Consider the following 17,822-nt stretch of genomic DNA (forward strand, 5'->3'; position numbering starts at 1 on the left):
ATGGATTGGTTTCTGTGGAAATCCTGAGTGCTAACACATCCAGCAAGACTGATGCTAGCTCTTGTCACCATGGAGACATTACTTCGTGCCAGGTGTTTTTGGCGCCTAGCAAGCCCTGGTTCTATGACAGTACTACATAAAGATTATAGAACAGTGCCCCCTCAGAACTTTTCCAACTACGAATCCATGAAACAGGAATTCAAACTGGAGATTCCAGAGTATTTTAACTTTGCTAAAGATGTCCTGGACCAATGGACCAATATGGAAAAGGTATGGAGCAAGGGCCAGTCCAACTGCAGTTTCTCAGATGGAAGTGATTTTTGCCCCCAGGGCAAATGTCTGCAAACAATTTTGGCCGGGGATGCTGCTATGTATCCTCTAATACACAGGACAGTCCCCCATAGCAAAGAATTATCTGGCTCAACATGTTAATGGTTCCATAGTTGAGAAAGCCTGGGTTATAAAAATGTATGATTATAGGTTAACTTCTTTAAAAACCCAAAAAGTAGTAGTATGAAAGTCAGAAATGGTCAAAAATGGTAGGGAATGAGGCATAGACATAGCATTGAGAGAATATAAAGGGATGCAAGAATTCTAACTCTTTGGAAAAACAATGAGGCTAAATGAGAAATGACATGGCTCCCAACAGCTAAAAAATAAAGACCCCGGAGTTATTTTCAAATATCCCATGCGTGTCCTAACTAATGACCTGTGAATTTTCTTCTGAAAAAATATTCCACTGAATTCCACTTAAAATAGAATTAAGCTGCATAATGACCTTTAAATCATCTGGTCTGTCTTTCCTCAGGCTGGAAAGAGACTTTCCAATCCAGCCTTCTGGTGGATAAATGGAAATGGAGAAGAAGTGAGATGGAGTTTTGAGGAACTGGGATCTTTGTCTAGGAAATTTGCCAATATACTTACAGAAGCCTGTTCCCTGCAAAGAGGAGATCGAGTAATTGTGATTCTGCCCAAGATCCCAGAGTGGTGGCTTGCAAATGTAGCCTGTCTGAGAACAGGTTAGTAGTATTTGCAATCTGATTACATTTAAAGTAGGCTGGATGGGAGATCTTCCAAAACATCTAAGTAATCATGAGACATTTATTTGGGTAAATTATTTGAGGAACTGCACACAATATAGTATTATTCTCAGGAACCTTAGAAATGTGTTGGAAACATGCCATATCTTTTGACCTAAACTATGAGTTGCGTTTTTCATAATGAAATAGGTTTATTAACCAAATGCCAATCAACAATTGAATACCCTCATACCTACCACTTTTCTCTTCCTATAGACCCATGGTCATCTGAAACTCAGTGCAGCCACAAACTCAAAGTTCTTATTTCACACCTTTATTTCTCTCGTGGTCAATTGCCATTCATCTGATGCCCAAAGCAAGCAGCTGCTACTCCTCCTTCCAAATCAGTTCCTCCATCCTGTAAATTTGACTTCCTACATGTCCCCAGAGTCCCTCTTCTTCTCCAATCCCATTGCCATTGCCTTACTTCACGTTTACCATCTCCTGAATGGATTTGCCCAAAAGTCTCCCTAATTCTGATCTTGTGTGGGCCCACAACTTATTCCAATCCAATTCATCCTCAATATCTAGTTTTATTTCTAGAATGCACATTTTATCCTGTCAATATGCTGCTTGACATTATTTAATAACTCTCCATTGCCTACCAGGTAAAATCTGAGCTTCTTTAGGTGTATCATGGAAGGTCTGAGCTATCCTCCCTTCCTTGTTTTCATACTCTCTGCTCCAGCTATATCAAATGGTTTCCTATAAGGTTCACGATCTTTCTCATTTCCTGGATTCTGTGCACACTGTTTCCTGTGCTTGGAAAGCATTTCCCTCACATGTAACCACCTGGACAACCTCTATTAGATTTTTAGGTCTCAACTCTAATGTCACTTCTCAGGCAACCCCACCCTGACATCCCAATTCAGGTGCTTTCTTTTTTGACCTCCTCTAGAAAACATGTATGTATTTCTATGTTAACCTGTACTATATTATCTGAGTATATTATTTTTTTAAAATTTGGCATTCCCCTAGGACTTCGTATGTTTCTAAAAGCCAATGACTATGAGATAGCCATGTCTGTACCTCCAATTATTGGCATATCGTAAATGCTCAGTAAAATATTTGTTGAATTAATATCCCTACTGTTATAATCAATCATTATGTTGAATAAACATTCTTAATTCACCATAATTACTTGCATTTGAGAGTTACATGTTCTCATATCATATGTACCTATAAATTGTATACTGGAGTAGCAGAGCCCACTTTTAGAGTTTTATTTTAACAAAACGATAGCTTTCATGAATGCTGCTTAAGCTCACTTTCTTAGTAAAGGGGCAACATGTTGGACTGCCAGGACCAGAAATCCATTCATATTAGTTCAATAAGGAAGGAGAATTATTGAACGTCTACTGAAGAATCTACAGGGGAAAAAAAAAGTGCAGACAGAGCAACTGGCTTCCTTCTCTATTTCTTTTGCTCTGAAGCCATAGGGCCTCTTGTCTCTGTCTCTCTTAAGCATCTGTTCCTTTGACTTTCTGCTGACACATGATTTCTTTGCTCCCCTTCATTTTGACTGACACATGGCTTGGTTTGCTACACAGATACCTTGGGCCCTAATTTTGTATGTCCCAATCCACTGAGTCTCTTAAATTAAATACTTGAGGCAGAATCTGACTGGCACGGCTTGGGTTAGGCTAGTCAGAAGTGGTCAGAGGCAGGTTCATTTGATAAAAAACATGGTCACTGGGGCTGCAGAAAGGAAGGCAGATTCTCTTAGATGGGAGAAAGAAAGGGAGAGAGTAAATGGTAAATCTAATATACTAACAATGCTGAAAATAAGCATTATCTACCACCTAGAGGGATGGGTGGATGGGCTAGGCTTTCAAATCCTGTTGCCAAATTGAATTATGAAAGTTACTTCTTTTGTCCACCAAACAAACTCCTGGAAAAACTTTGTCTTTTCATGTAGATCTGTTAACAGGGAGAGAAGGGGCTACTAGTGCCAGTCTTTTGACCCTTCATGCAAATGTATATGTTGGTAATATCATTTTGTACACCCTGTATTATCAACATGGTAATGAGAGGCCTCCCCCAAGATTTCAAGTAACATTTTAGAATGGAAAAAATTGACAAGGCAAGAAACAACAAATGTTGGAGAGGATGTGGAGAAAGGGGATCCCTCCTACATTGTTGGTGGGAATGCAAGTTGGTACAGCCACTCTGGAAAACAGTGTGGAGGTCCCTTAAGAAGTTAAAAATTGAGCTATCCTATGACCCAGCCATTGCACTACTGGGTATTTACCCCAAAGATACAGACGTAGTGAAGAGAAGGGCCATATGCACCCCAATGTTCATAGCAACATTGTCCACAATAGCCAAATCATGGGAGGAACCGAGATGCCCTTCAACAGATGACTGGATTAAGAAGTTGTGGTCCATATATACAATGGAATATTACTCAGCTATCAGAAAGAACGAGTTCTAAACATTTGCTGCAACATGGACGGCACTGGAGGAGATAATGCTAAGTGAAATAAGTCAAGCAGAGAAAGACAATTATCTTATGATTTCTCTCATCTATGGAACATAAGAACTAGGAAGATCGGTAGGGGAAGAAAGGGATAAAGAAAGGGGGATAATCAGAAGGGGGAATGAAGCATGAGAGACTATGGACTCTGAGAAACAAACTGAGGCCTTCAGAGGGGAGGGGGGTGGGGGAATGGGATAGACTGGTGATGGGTATTAAGGAGGGCACGTATTGCATGGAGCACTGGGAGTTATACGCAAACAATGAATCATGGAACACTACATCAAAAGCTAATGATGTACTGTATGGTGACTAACATATCATAATAATAAAAAAAAGTAACATTTTGCTACTTGGCAAGAAACTATGTAATGCTTCCCTAAATGATTAATTTGGACAGGAAGTAATTTTAATAGGTAAGACTGATCACTATTAATAGGTTCTTTTATTTTTTATTTTTATTTTTTTTTAAAGATTTTATTTATTTTTTTGACAGAGAAAGAGACAGCCAGAGAGAGAGGGAACACAGGCAGGGGGAGTGGGAGAGGAAGAAGCAGGCTCCCAGCAGAGAAGCCTGATGTGGGGCTCGATCCCAGGACTCTGGGATCACGCCCTGAGCTGAAGGCAGACGGTTAATGACTGAGCCACCCAGGCGCCTCTATTAATAGGTTCTTTTAAAGATAGGGTATGAATAATATATTAGCAGAAATTAATTATCTAAGGGTGATGTGTTTAAATAAAGTGCTTCTACTAGGCATGAAATGCTGGCAGTGGGCTTGTTCTTAGAGAGTGCCTCTAAATTATAGAAAACTGTTAAGCCATGGTAGGCTAATTACTTATTCCCAGATGGAACATCGCTAAGGAATAACCATTGGAATTAAGGACTATAAACATTGCTGCATTGCCTGATTAGAAAAGAAAGATATTCTGAAAACTTTGTGTTTTGGTCCTGGTTGTCTGTTTCTTGAAGAACTCCACTGGAGGGGGTTATCCTTCCCCAGATGGAAAGACAAGCCAGTGTCCAGGGATGACCAGGTATGTGTTCTTCAATCTTCTTTTCCTGAATTGTGAAGTGCATACCTTCCACCCTCTCTTTAGGGTCTGGACTTAACAATGGTAGAGCCCTAATGATGTACTGTATGGTGACTAATGTAACATAATAAAATTAAAAAAAAAAAAAAAAAGAGTGGTAGAGCCCGAGATATAGATATGGACACATATAACTATAGAGATACATATTCTTGAAAGTCCATTAATCCTTTGAGAAAATAATAGCTAAAATTTATTCAGCCTCTTTACACATTTTAACTCATTTACTCCTCATTAATCTTATAGAATCCCCAATATACAGATGCAGAACCTGAGACTCATGGAGATAAAGTGGCTTGTCCAAGGCCAAGCTATAAGACTGTTTGGCTCCAGGACAGACTCTTAACCATTATACTACACTTACAGTATAATTTATGGCAGGGAGAAGTAGAAGGACAGAAAAGATGCATGACTCAATTGTTCCCTTTGGAAAGAAATCATACAACATTTATGTATGTTTTAAAAGGTGCTGGACTGAAGTAGTTAAGTGTGCAGCTCTGGGGTCAGGCTACAGGGTTCAATCACTGGACTGCCACTTTCCACTCCAGTGATCTTTGGCAAATTATTCATAGATTTTATGGTTTTTTTTTTTTTGGTAGGGATTAAATAAGTTAAAACATGCAAAACACTTAAGATAGCATCTAGCATTTAGCCAATAAATATTGGCTAATATTACTCTTCAATAAAAACTCTCTTCCAAAGAAATGAAAGGAAAAAAATACCTGTCTTCAAGCTGAATGTTATGAATGGTCTCCAGATAGAAGAAAATTATCCAGCATTTAACATGCTTTCATATTTGGTCAAAAGGGCCACAGATATTGAGATGCCTTGAAAGGCAAAAGCAGAATAATGAAAGGAAGGCAAATAGACAACTAGAATAGTAAACTCATTCTGGGACATTGAGAGTACACCTGAGCTCTCTATTCTACTGTAACTAATATGATAAAGAAAATCCTTCCTTCTAGACATCGTTTCTTTTCTGCTCCTTTAGGGACAGTTTTAATTCCAGGAACCACTCAGCTGACCCAGAAAGACATTCTCTACAGACTACAATCTTCGAAAGCAAAGTGCATTATCACCAACGAAGTTTTAGCCCCAGCAGTAGATGCTGTTGCGCCTAAATGTGACAATCTGCGCTCCAAGCTAATTGTGTCTCAGAACCCCAAAGATGGGTGCGGGAACCTCAAGATGATGAAGTGAGTAGTCATAACTGTTGTAAACAGCTTTCCCAAAAGAAAGGCAACATTGAAAAGATATTCAACCCAGAAGTGATCAGAAAAATGAAAATTAAAACAAGGCAAAGGGAACAACTGGTGATTATTACTGCACTAATCACCTGCAAAGCTCTGAGGCAGGAAGGAGTTTGGAGTGGTTTTTGTATGTTAGGATTTTTTTTTTTTTTAAGATTTTATTTATTTATTCGACAGAGACAGAGACAGCCAGCGAGAGAGGGAACACAAGCAGGGGGAGTGGGAGAGGAAGAAGCAGGCTCATAGCAGAGGAGCCTGACGTGGGGCTCGATCCCATAACGCCGGGATCACGCCCTGAGCCGAAGGCAGAAGCTTAACCGCTGTGCCACCCAGGCGCCCCTGTATGTTAGGATCTTGAAGGAAGTAGGCCCTGAGATAGATATTAGTTGTGTAAGAAGTTTATTAAGGATTTGTCCTGGGGTCAACACCCGTGAAAAAAGGGGAAGGATGTGGCATTGGGCAAAAGAAGAAATTCATCTGCCATGCACTCCCAGAAAAACCTTCAGCTAATCCACTAGGACCTCTGGGGCTTGGATAGTCTTTCAAAGCTGTTCTCAGATAAAGCAAAAGGTCCTGGCCTTTATATATCCTTACTGATCCATAACTGAGTGTGGGCTTTCCCTAGAAGGAGGGGTGACCTTGAGCGAGGCAGCTCTCTTCAGCCAAAGCAATCTCCAAATACGGCTCCCAGCACCTGTGGGGAGTAAGTCCTTTGTTCCGGCAGCAGGATCTAAGAGGGGCATTCACAGCACCAACCACAGAACTGTTATCATCTCCCAGAGAAACTGATCATAATCAATTCTTATGTGTAGGCTACATCATTTCCTTGCAGATAGCAACACTTCAGGTTATAAATAAGAAGAACACTTAATGTTAATGGATGCAATTATAAAACTAAGTTACACTGATGTTCAGCCCCTGCTATGGAATGCTTCCAGGGGTCACTTAGCACTCTTGCCAGGTATTGGTTCTACCTTAGCTTTAGGTTGGCAGCCAGTTTCCTCTCTAGAATGAGCTTCCCACCTTTACTCAAGGATTTGGGAGCATATCTGCAACTACAGACTTATTCCTACCTCCTCCAAAAGAGCTAACATTTATTGAGCTCTTACCGAAAGCCAAGTACGTTCTAATTAAAAATGTTATAATTGCAACTTGGGTAACATTTATATGGCATTCGTTATGTGCCAAAAACTGTCCCAAGCATTTCACACATATTAACTCATTTACATGTCACAATAACCTAAGAAGCGGGTACTACAGTAATACAGATGAATAAGGTCAAATGCTAGGATCTGGCAGAGCTGGGTTTCAAACCCAGGGAGTCTGGCACCTGAGCTCACGCTCCTAACTGCTATGTTTACTGCCTCTGATGGTGAGAGATTGGTATGATAACCTCGCCTTAGGCTTCTATCTACAATAGAAGTGATAGGTACCCAGCTATAGGTACTATTTTTAAGGAAGAAAATTATGGAATCATACACTAAACACTTAGTCTAGCTTTATTAGACTTTTAAAACAGCTTTTCTATAATTCTTGTGGCCTGGATGTTTTGAATTCTAATGTTTCATTCTCAGCCCAATACTCCCAGATAAAATCTCTATGCTTCTTAGGCACTGTGTGTGCGGAATTCACTGCCTCTCAAGTGCCCTAATGTATGACCTATTAGCAGCCCAGTTATCCTTTGGAACTACAGCTGATTCTTAAACAATGTGGGAATTACCAACCTGCCTTATACCATTATCCATGACTTCTATTCACATATTTACTCTCTTAAAAAAAAAAATCACTTGAAAACATCCACAGTAACAGGGAAGGAGGAGTTCTCACATAGCCTTGATTCTAAGATCACAGACTCCTCATTCTGCTGACGGAATGATAAACCACTGGAGTTTTTAAAAATGCTTCAGCTCTTCTTCATCATACAATAAAAAGCTATGAAACCAACTATTATAAATGGGCTTTGATGATAAAATTTAGTGTAATTCCAGAAAGCACCTATGAAGATGGAGAAAGAGATGACTTTTACCTTGGAATTCAACCCAAGTCCCTGGGGCCTGAGCCATGAGGTGAAGATGTCCGAGTAGATGGTTTCTTGAATTCTCTTCTGGGGTAACAGTTTATGACGCCACATGCAATGGGCAGAATCATTGTAGTTCTTCCTTTGTAGACACGCCAGTGACAACCACACCTGTGTGAAGACAAAACATGATGAGATGATGGCCATTTACTTTACCAGTGGAACAAGCGGATCTCCTAAAATGACGGGACACACGCATAGCAGTTTTGGTTTAGGATTATCTGTAAATGGAAGGTAACTTCGCAGAACTCCAGCTTGACATGTCAAAACTACAAAGGGGATGATTCGTTTATTGGTCTTATAAATGTGTTTTCCTTGTACATATCATGACTATTCTTTGTTTTCCCAGGTACTGGCTGGATTTGACTCCTTCAGATGTGATGTGGAATACCTCAGACACAGGCTGGGCGAAGTCTGCATGGAGTAGCATCTTTTCTCCATGGATCCAGGGAGCATGTGTATTTGCACATTATTTGCCACGTTTTGAGCCAACTTCCATCCTGCAAGTAAGGCAGATCACAAGAGGTCACCATTTAGGAATGCTTTAGCAGCATCCCTGATAGGACTGATGAACAAAGTAACCTGCAGAAATCAGAGTAGCCAAAGTGATTTAAGATATTTCACATCTGGAAAGTCAATTATCCTGAAAAGACATACAGAAGAAAGGTGTGAATGCATTTATGTTAGAATAAACAACGTTTAAGTTGTGCTGTGCCTACCATAAGCATTTAGGGACTTATTACAGTTGTAGGAAGACTAAGAGTTTACTTCTAAATTGCAGACCCTTTCCAAGTTTCCCATCACAGTCTTCTGTTCAGCACCAACTGCATACCGAATGCTTATACAGAATGATATGACCAGGTAAGAAAGGTTGGTAAAGAGGCACTTAGTGGGGGTAGGGGAAAGGAAGGGGAAGCCATAAAATAAAGGATCTTTCTGCCTAAAAACATAGTTCCACATTAGTAGGTATGGAATTTAACAATCTCTTGTCCCCCTTCTCCTTCTTGCTTTCATTCTTTAAGTCATAATTGTTACGTCCAGGGCAGGCTTCCCCAAGCAAGGAGAGGAAAGAGAAAGTTCAGCCATGGGTATACCCTTGAGCCCAGTGGTTATGGATAAAAAGGTGTTTAATCTTTTGGATGATGAATGTTACCTGAACTGAGGAACTACAGAAATGACCCCCTATTTGGAATCCTATCCCAGCAAATAGGAAAAAGGATATAAGTCTTTTGCTCTATTACTGATTCCATTTGAAAGAGTGCATTGGTAAATATTTTTAAATTGCTAAAACTGAAATTTTTTTGAATAGGAAATACTTCATATGACATAAAATTCAATAGGCATATAAGAATATAGAGTGAAAGGTCTTCCTCCAAGCCTTATTCTCAGTCTCTGTTCTCCTTTTCCATGAAATCTGTGCAAACACAAGCCAATATGCCAGTATTCTCACCCTTTTAAAAACATTAATGGAAACATAACATGTTCACGGTTCTGCACCTTCCTTTTTTTGCCTAACAATACATCCTGGAACTGTGTGCTATCCAATTCTATCCAATAGGGTAACCACTTGCCACATGTAATTACTTAAATTTAATTTTAATTAATTAAAAATTCAGTTCCAAAGTTGCACTAGCCATGTTTCAAGCACTCAATAGCCACACAGGGCTAGAAGATACTGCAGTGGATAGTGCAGATAATAGAACACTTTGTGGCAAAAATTTCTATTGGACAGCACTGTCTAGGAGCTCCCTTATTCTTTTTTTTTTTTTTTTTACAGCTCTATAGTATACCATTGCATAAAATTCCACAGTCAATTTAACCATATAATTGATAAATTTTTAATCACTGATTTAAAATGTTATCATGCAGCACCTTCCCTGAGGATGACATGGCTTTTTTTTTTTTTTTTGCAACAGATCACACACTCCCAAAAAATAAAAGTGGAAAAAAATGGATGTCTTGGGGGTCATTTTATGATGTTAGAATTGTTTGTTGATTTTGTATTGGAGAGGGGAGAAAGGAGGGAACTAAAACACACTCTATGTTGAATTTCATTAGAAATAACTCTGATTTTCATTCCTCCCCATTTTTTCTCCTAAATTTAACTTATCTGCTTTCTGAGAAGCTATAAGTTCAAAAGCTTAAAGCACTGTGTGAGTGCTGGCGAACCAATCAATCCTGAAGTGACTGAACAATGGAGAAAAAGGACGGGTCTGGATATCTATGAAGGATATGGACAGACTGAAACGGTATAGGACCTCATTGAAAAGACAGGGCTGGACTTGACTTAGCTGGATAAATAAAAACTGATAAATAAATGTAAATAACTGATAAATAAATTTTAAAATAAGTATTTATTATATCCTTATGATTATGTGAGGGATAGGGAAGTAGATGAGTGGTTAGAAGAATAGTCAGGAAAAAAAAAGTTGGGAGAGAAGCTAGTTGCAAAAAAGCTCTGTAACAGACAGTTATTTCACCATTCATTGAGAAAAGCCACTATAGAGCTGATCAGAGTGAGAGCATTAAAATATATTTTAAGTGAAAGAATCTATAGTGAAAGATTTCTCCTTACGTAAGAGGGAACTCTCTTAGTCAGGGCTGCCTCAAAAATGGAAAATGCTGAGTTACTTGAAATATTATAAGTTCACTAGATAACTCCTTGGCAAGAATACTCTAAAAAGGGTTATTTAAAGAGCTTGTAGAAATAAGAATAAGAAGAAATTCTAGAGGAAGTGAATAAACTACTAACAAAACTGGTTATTATGTAAGGAAAAGGAGGCATACAATAAAGCAGATAAGGGAAAGGCTGAAAGAAATTTTTCATAGTTTGCCTTTTTATAGTGCTTCTATTTATAAACCACGAGAATGTAGTACCTGGTTAAAATTAAAATTGACAGATGTATTAAATAGGAACAGCATAACAAGTATCATGCTAATATGGGTACAAATGTTTTCATAAATATGGATATTTTAGTAATTATCAATTTATTAAGTGTTATCACTTTACTATATGTATTTATTTAGTGTCTCTCTCTACATTTCACGAGAGCAGAAAATTTGTTTTATTTCGAGCCTCGGTCATCATCATAATGATGATCATCAATAAATATTTGTTTAATGAATGCATGGTAGATGAACAGAATTTTAAGCTACCTGTAATGTTACTTTCTCCTTCTGAACTAGGTGCTAATCTGTGGAAATTTTAAGGGAATGAAGATTAAGCCTGGCTCAATGGGAAAGCCGTCTCCTGCTTTTGATGTTAAGGTTTGCACATCTCCTTCTAGGAGAATATTTAACAACCCAATCTGTTTACCATTTACCCCACTGTGCCCTCCCCTACACTCCTACTTTTGGTGATGACTTCATGCTACTTCTATGATATTTTAATTTCCATGTAATGGAAATGGATTAGGGACATTAGTTTAATGGTCTCCATTTTTTTATTTTTTGCAAAGTAGTTTCTTGTGCCAAGCAGGTCTAGGCATTTTATAAATATCAATCTATTTGATTGCCAGAAAGAACCTGTGAGAGACATACCAATATAAGAACCATTTTACAATGGCTAAAGGGAAGTAGGAGACACAGGCTTCCAGTTATAGAATGAGTAAGTTGCAAAGATAAAAGATACAGCATAGGGATATAGTCAATGGTACTGTAATAGTATTGCATGGTGACAGAGGGTAGCTACACTTGTGGTGAGCATAATACATAAACTTGTTGAATCACTATGTCGTACACCTGAAACTAATATAACATTGTATGTCAACTGTACTTCAATAAAAAATTAAAGAACCATTTTATAGATGAGGCACAGAGAGGGAAAGAATTCACCAGAGGTCACACAGCTAGGAGCTACTAGTGCTGGGATTCAATCCCAAGCAATCTGGTTCCAATATCTGTACTTTTTTTTTTTTTTTTTTTAAGATTTTATTTATTTATGTGACAGAGAGACAGCCAGCGAGAGAGGGAACACAGCAGGGGGAGTGGGAGAGGAAGAAGCAGGCTCATAGCGGAAGAGCCTGATGTGGGACTCGATCCCGGATCGCCAGGATCACGCCCTGAGCCGAAGGCAGTCGCTTTAACGACTGCGCTACCCAGGCGCCCCCAATATCTGTACTCTTAACCACAACACCACATTGCCCTCTCTGATAAGGGAGGTCAAGACCTTCTAAGGGGTTCAAGTAGGCCAAAGGAAGGTACAGTTTACAGTAGCTGAAGTATTTTTTTCCTTCCCCAGCCCTTCCTGGCCATTTCCTGGCTCTCTGTAACCATGGCTGTTATTACCACCTGATCCCTAGGGAGCATCCTATTATCCCATCTGCACACTTAGTACAGGGTTAGAATTGTTCTCAGATCAGCAGACCCAAAGCTAGGTATAGTCAAAGGAACTTACACTAATACATAAGAGAAAACCACAGCATAGCAACAAAAACACAAAATGGATGAATTTACAGAATGGAGCGCTCAAAATCAAACCTAAATGAAGGGTAATTATAGATGAAATCAATGTTCCCAAGGTTTTCTGATCATAAGGATTACATGGACACTTGTTAAAAAATACTAATTTTCAGGACCCTTCTAGGTGGGACCCTGAAATCTGTGTTTTAAACAAGCATCCCAGTTCTTATGATCAGGTAAGTTTGAGAAAGTTAGAGTAAGTTTGAAATGGATTGCTGATATCAGTGTATAGAATAAGCCAGATCTGAGTTCTTTCCCTCACTTTAACTTTGCTGAGAACCTTGTCTAAAGATGGGCTGGCCTGGTGGTTCAGGTCTGGCTCTGAGCTTCATGAGCTGAGTGTCTTTGGCTGAGTGTCTTTGGGGAAGTTATTAAAGTCTCAGTTTCCTGATTTGTAAAATAGGGAATAGGGTGACCAACTTGTCTCAGTTTGCCGGGGACTTACTTGGTTTTAGCATGGAAAGTCATACATCCCAGGGACACTCTCCTGCCTCAGTCCTGGGCAAACTGATGGTTGGTTGCCCTAATAATAATGGAACTGATACCATAGGTTTCTTGTGAGGATTAAATAAGATAATATCTCTAAAGAGCATAACAAAGTGCTCAGCACATAATAAAGGTCTAAAAGACAGGTGTCATTATTATCATTCATTTCTCCCTTGCATTCCCTTCCTTTGAAAAGCTTTTCTAAGAAGAGATGGTAGGGGAGCCCTGGTTACATTCTGTAAAGAGGCTTAACAATAGTTCATTGGTTTATAGGCTGCCTTAGGTTGGAGAAAGAAAAATTAGTAATTAAGCATTATCATGTCTGCATTATAAGTAATCAAGCTGGCATTTCACAAAGCTGTGTTCCTTTCTTCCCTCTTAATGACAATTCCCAATATGCATTGCTGTGAAGGTCTCACAGGTGCAGCTGTACTCAGAGCGATCCAACAGCAGTATCTCACCACCACCCCACTAATTCAAGCCCAGTGGTTTTCTGGGGCAATTATATTTGAATGCAGAAAGGGTGTGGCCAAGAGGAGAACTGCTCTGTCATGCATTCCCAGTTAGCATTACTACCTTCATTTTTCCCCAATCTTAAATTATAATAAAATACACATAAAATGTACCATCCTGACCATGTTTACGTGCATAGTTCGGTGGTATTAAATACATTCATAATATTGTGCAACTATTACCATGATTTATCTCCATAACTCTTTTCATCTTATAAAACTGAGACTCTGTATTTATTAAATAATAACTTCCCATTCCCCAATGCCCCTAACCCTGGCAACCACCATTCTACTTTCTACCTCTGCAACTACTATTTATAAGTACCTCATATTAAGTGGAATCAGTGTGTGTTTGTCTTTTTGTGACTGGCTAATCACACCTTAGCATAATGTCCTCAAGTTTCATCCATGCAGCATGTGTCAGAATTTCCTTTCTTTTTTAAGGCCGAATAATATCCCATTGTATGGCTATAACAAATTTTGCTTTTCCATTCATTTGTCGATGGGTGCTTGGGTTCTTTCCACATTTTAGCTATTGTGAATAGTGCTGTGATCAACATGGGTACACAAATATCTCCTCAAGACCATGCTTCTAATTCTTTTGGGTATATGCTCAGAAGTAGAAATGCTGGGGCGCCTGGGTGGCACAGCGGTTAAGCGTCTGCCTTCGGCTCAGGGCGTGATCCCGGCGTTATGGGATCGAGCCCCACATCAGGCTCCTCCGCTATGAGCCTGCTTCTTCCTCTCCCACTCCCCCTGCTTGTGTTCCCTCTCTCGCTGGCTGTCTGTCAAATAAATAAATAAAATCTTTAAAAAAAAAGAAGTAGAAATGCTGGCTCATATGGTAATACTATTTTTAATTTTTTGAGGAATTGCCATACTGTTTTCCACAAAGTGGCTGTACCATTTTACATCCCACAACAGTGCACAGTGCCCAATTTCTCCACATCCTCACCAACACTTATTTTCTGTGTTTCTGATAGCAGCTATCCTAATGGGGGTGAAGTGGTATCTTCTTTTGGTTTTGATGTGCATTTCCCTAAGGTAGCTACTTTCATTTTTATCTTTTCCCCCAAGGGCTCTTATTACTGCTCTTGTTTATGTAGCTAAGAGCATCTGCAATGACAGCATGGCATCTGGGGATGTGCTCCAACCAGCTGGATATCAGATTCTTGCAACTTCAAAGCCCAAAGCCCATAATTTTCATGTTTAAAGATTTTTAAGGCCACTTGAACAATAAAGAATGAGAATCTCTCCAGAAATAGAACATTTTGCCTCTTCCCATCTATTAAAGAGTAGTCTAAGTATCTGGAACTCTGAAAACATCTCCTTTCCATCAGTAATTTCTTGATTCTGGAGCCAAATGTTCTTTAGATGACTGGGCGGGAATTTATATTTTTTTATTTACAAGAACTTTAAAGTAAGATTTTGCATTTAGAATTCCTCAGCCTTTCAAGTTTCCCTTTGGGGACACAGCCCATTTCCATTTGGAAAGTGCCAAATAAGTATTACACCCTATTTTCCACACAAGCCACATCTCAGGTTTGAAGGCTCTTGGTGGATGTATATAAAGGCAAAGTAGAGAGTTCATATGTAAAGACAGCTAAAAGTTATTTAAGGCAAAATCTGGTACATGAGTTAAGTAACCAATCTGAAAAATGTTAATCTGGGTTTTTAAAAATTGGATTGAACTCCCTGGAAAGATTCTATAGAGAAGTTTAGTGATAAAAAGGGCAGGATCTGGAGTGTGATTGCTTGAGATTTGAATTCCAGCTCAGTCATATACTGTGTTGCTTAAACTCTGCACCTCGGTTTCCTCATATGTAAAATGAGTGTAGTAATAGTGCTAACCAGATAGGGCTGTTGTAAGGACTAAAGAAAACAATACATGTGAAGTACTTAGAGCTGTAGCATTTATTACTTGGAATGCAGTCAGGGCCTATGAAATGCTAGCTGCTGGAAGGTACTTCACTGTTAGGTACTTCGGGGAACCAGGAAGACTGGGGAAAAGGTAAGAAAGCAAGGCTTCTGGCATACTCACCAGTGTCTCAACCAGAGAACATTCCCCTTTCTCTGCTTACTTATATTGGGCTCCTGAAGTAAGGTTTTATTTGTTCTACAGTTAAACAAAGTTTGAAAACCACTAATGAAATATTTACTTGAGAGTAAAAGATAACCAAGACATATTGCAAATTGTAAAAGAAGGTTGTAAAACAGTATATTATAAAGTGATCCTATTTTTTCCTATGTCTATCTATATTGTCTCAAAAGATATCACCAAAAATGCGATTATTGCTAGATAGACTTAAAGACAATTTTTATTCTTCACATTTTGCTAACTTGCATTTTATAATATATTTTACACTAAGAATTTAAATAAACACATTTTCTTGGGAATTTAAAGTATACTTAATTTTTTTTGAAGTCTGCATTCTTAAATGGCAAAATTCAAAACAAAACAAAGTAAAATTTTAACATGTACCTTTACATAAAAATCTCCTTAAATAAATTGTTCTATTTTATCCTAGATTTAGATGTAAATGGCAATGTTCTACCTCCTGGACAAGAAGGAGATATTGGCATTCAAGTTCTACCTAACCGACCGTTTGGCCTTTTTGCTCATTATATAGTAAGAGACTTATTAAATAACCTCTTATTTCCTATTTATTTCTCAAAAGTGCTTGGTAACTATCCCTATTTGCCACAAAACACACCTAGGATAGGTGCTTGGACTTTTCTTGAGAGATTCATTGTCCTGAATAGTAATGCCTCAGAGAGGAAACTGCAGAAACACCTAAATGCTTGTTCTCCCTGGGCTAGATCATTGCTCCAGGCTCATGAAGGTAAGAGAAGTGAGCCCTAGAAAGACAGCCCTTTTTGTATACACTGATCCTCTACATGATAAAACAGCACCTAATCATTTTCCTGAAATCTGATTAGTGGTCTTCCTTCTTGAGTGAAAGGTATAGAAAATGTGCAGTGAGATTAAGAAATGTTTTTCACTAGAGGCCTTCCAAATTCCCTACTGTTTGCAAACCCATTTTCACCTCTAATGGAAGTATACAAATTGTAACAAAGTTTACATTGATATAATCAAAGGTCCAGGTTCTACTCGTCAGTGAATTTTTTAAGTTTTTATTTTATTTTTTTTAAGATTTTATTTATTTGGCAGAGATAGAAAGAGTACAAGCAGGGGGAGTGGCAGGCAGAGGCAGAGGGAGAAACATGCTCCCTCCTGAGCAAGGCACCCCATGCAGGACTCAATCCCAGGACCCTAGGATCAGGACCTAAGCCAAAGGCAGACACGTAACTGACTGAGCCACCCAGGTGTCCCAACTTGTCACTGAATTTTACATAATGTAACAATACTTCCTTTTTCCTCCTGCCAAAGTTACAGAACCAGTTCTCTGTTTTTGTGTAAAACAACAAAATACAAAAACAAAGTTTATTCTTTGGTTTATTAGGTGCTGGTGCTTTCATTTAACTCTTGAGTATTCACCTCTCTCTTTCCCTACCTGTATTAAACACCTAAAAGACTTAATTAGCCCACACTCTGGATCTCTGAACTCCTGCAGTGTTTAGTGATCCATCAAAGAAAATTCTCAGGGGGTGCCTGGTGGCTTAGTTGGTTAAGCATCCAACTCTTGGTTTCCTCTTAAGTTGTGATCTCAGGATCCTGAGATTGAGCCCCGTATTGGGCTTTGCACTCCACATGGGGTCTGCTTGAGATTCTTTCCCTCTCCCTCCCTCTGCCCCTTCCCCACTCCCATTCTCCCTCAAATAAATTTTAAACATCTTTAAAAAAGAAAAGAAGGGCACCTGGGTGGCTCAGTCAGTTAAGCATCTGCCTTCAGCTCAGCTCGTGATCCCAGGGTCCTGGGATGGAGCCCCATGTCGGGCTCTCTGCTCAGTGGGGAGTCTCCTTCTCCCTCTCTGTCTGCCCCCCCCCCACCATTTGTGTTCTCCCCCTTGCTCTCTCTCAAAATGAATAAATAAAATCTTTAAAAAAGAAAAGAAAATTCTCACGATGGCAGCATGCCTAGTCTTTGTAACTGTAGTTTACCTTTCTTTGCTTGGGCTAGCTCAATGCTGGAATTTCATCCTTATTTCATTTGCTGGCTCCTCTTCATTCCAAGGTTTCTCAAAAAAACCACTTTTTTTCCCCCTTGAACATCTAAAAATCCAACCAAACAGAAGAATCACATTCACAGTAATACAAACAAAATGCTATTTGTTTCACAGGATAATCCTACAAAAACAGCTTCAACCCTACGAGGCAATTTCTACATCACTGGGGACAGGGGCTATATGGATGAAGATGGCTATTTCTGGTTTGTTGCAAGATCAGATGATATCATATTATCTTCTGGGTAATTTTTCATCTGCGTATAT

The 17,822-nt window shown here is 39.0% G+C and overlaps 1 protein-coding gene across 2 annotated transcripts in view; it reads left to right on the top strand.

The window, feature by feature from the left end:
* LOC125282371 (acyl-coenzyme A synthetase ACSM3, mitochondrial-like) overlaps positions 1 to 17,822 on the top strand; it is a 21,449-nt gene continuing 3,627 nt past the window's right edge. The window contains exons 1-10 of one of the 2 annotated variants that reach the window (XM_048216992.2): positions 1 to 270; positions 809 to 1,019; positions 5,636 to 5,840; positions 8,062 to 8,205; positions 8,321 to 8,477; positions 8,753 to 8,832; positions 10,097 to 10,220; positions 11,158 to 11,242; positions 15,959 to 16,059; positions 17,673 to 17,800. In XM_048216992.2, coding sequence (XP_048072949.1) covers positions 52 to 270; positions 809 to 1,019; positions 5,636 to 5,840; positions 8,062 to 8,205; positions 8,321 to 8,477; positions 8,753 to 8,832; positions 10,097 to 10,220; positions 11,158 to 11,242; positions 15,959 to 16,059; positions 17,673 to 17,800 — 1,454 coding nt within the window. In that variant the 5' untranslated portion in view covers positions 1 to 51. The remainder of the gene's footprint in view (positions 271 to 808; positions 1,020 to 5,635; positions 5,841 to 8,061; positions 8,206 to 8,320; positions 8,478 to 8,752; positions 8,833 to 10,096; positions 10,221 to 11,157; positions 11,243 to 15,958; positions 16,060 to 17,672; positions 17,801 to 17,822) is intronic. The other variant, XM_048216991.2, reaches the window with a different exon arrangement.

The sequence above is a fragment of the Ursus arctos genome, unplaced genomic scaffold (assembly GCF_023065955.2).
Source record: "Ursus arctos isolate Adak ecotype North America unplaced genomic scaffold, UrsArc2.0 scaffold_2, whole genome shotgun sequence".
Taxonomy (NCBI): Eukaryota; Metazoa; Chordata; class Mammalia; order Carnivora; family Ursidae; genus Ursus; species Ursus arctos.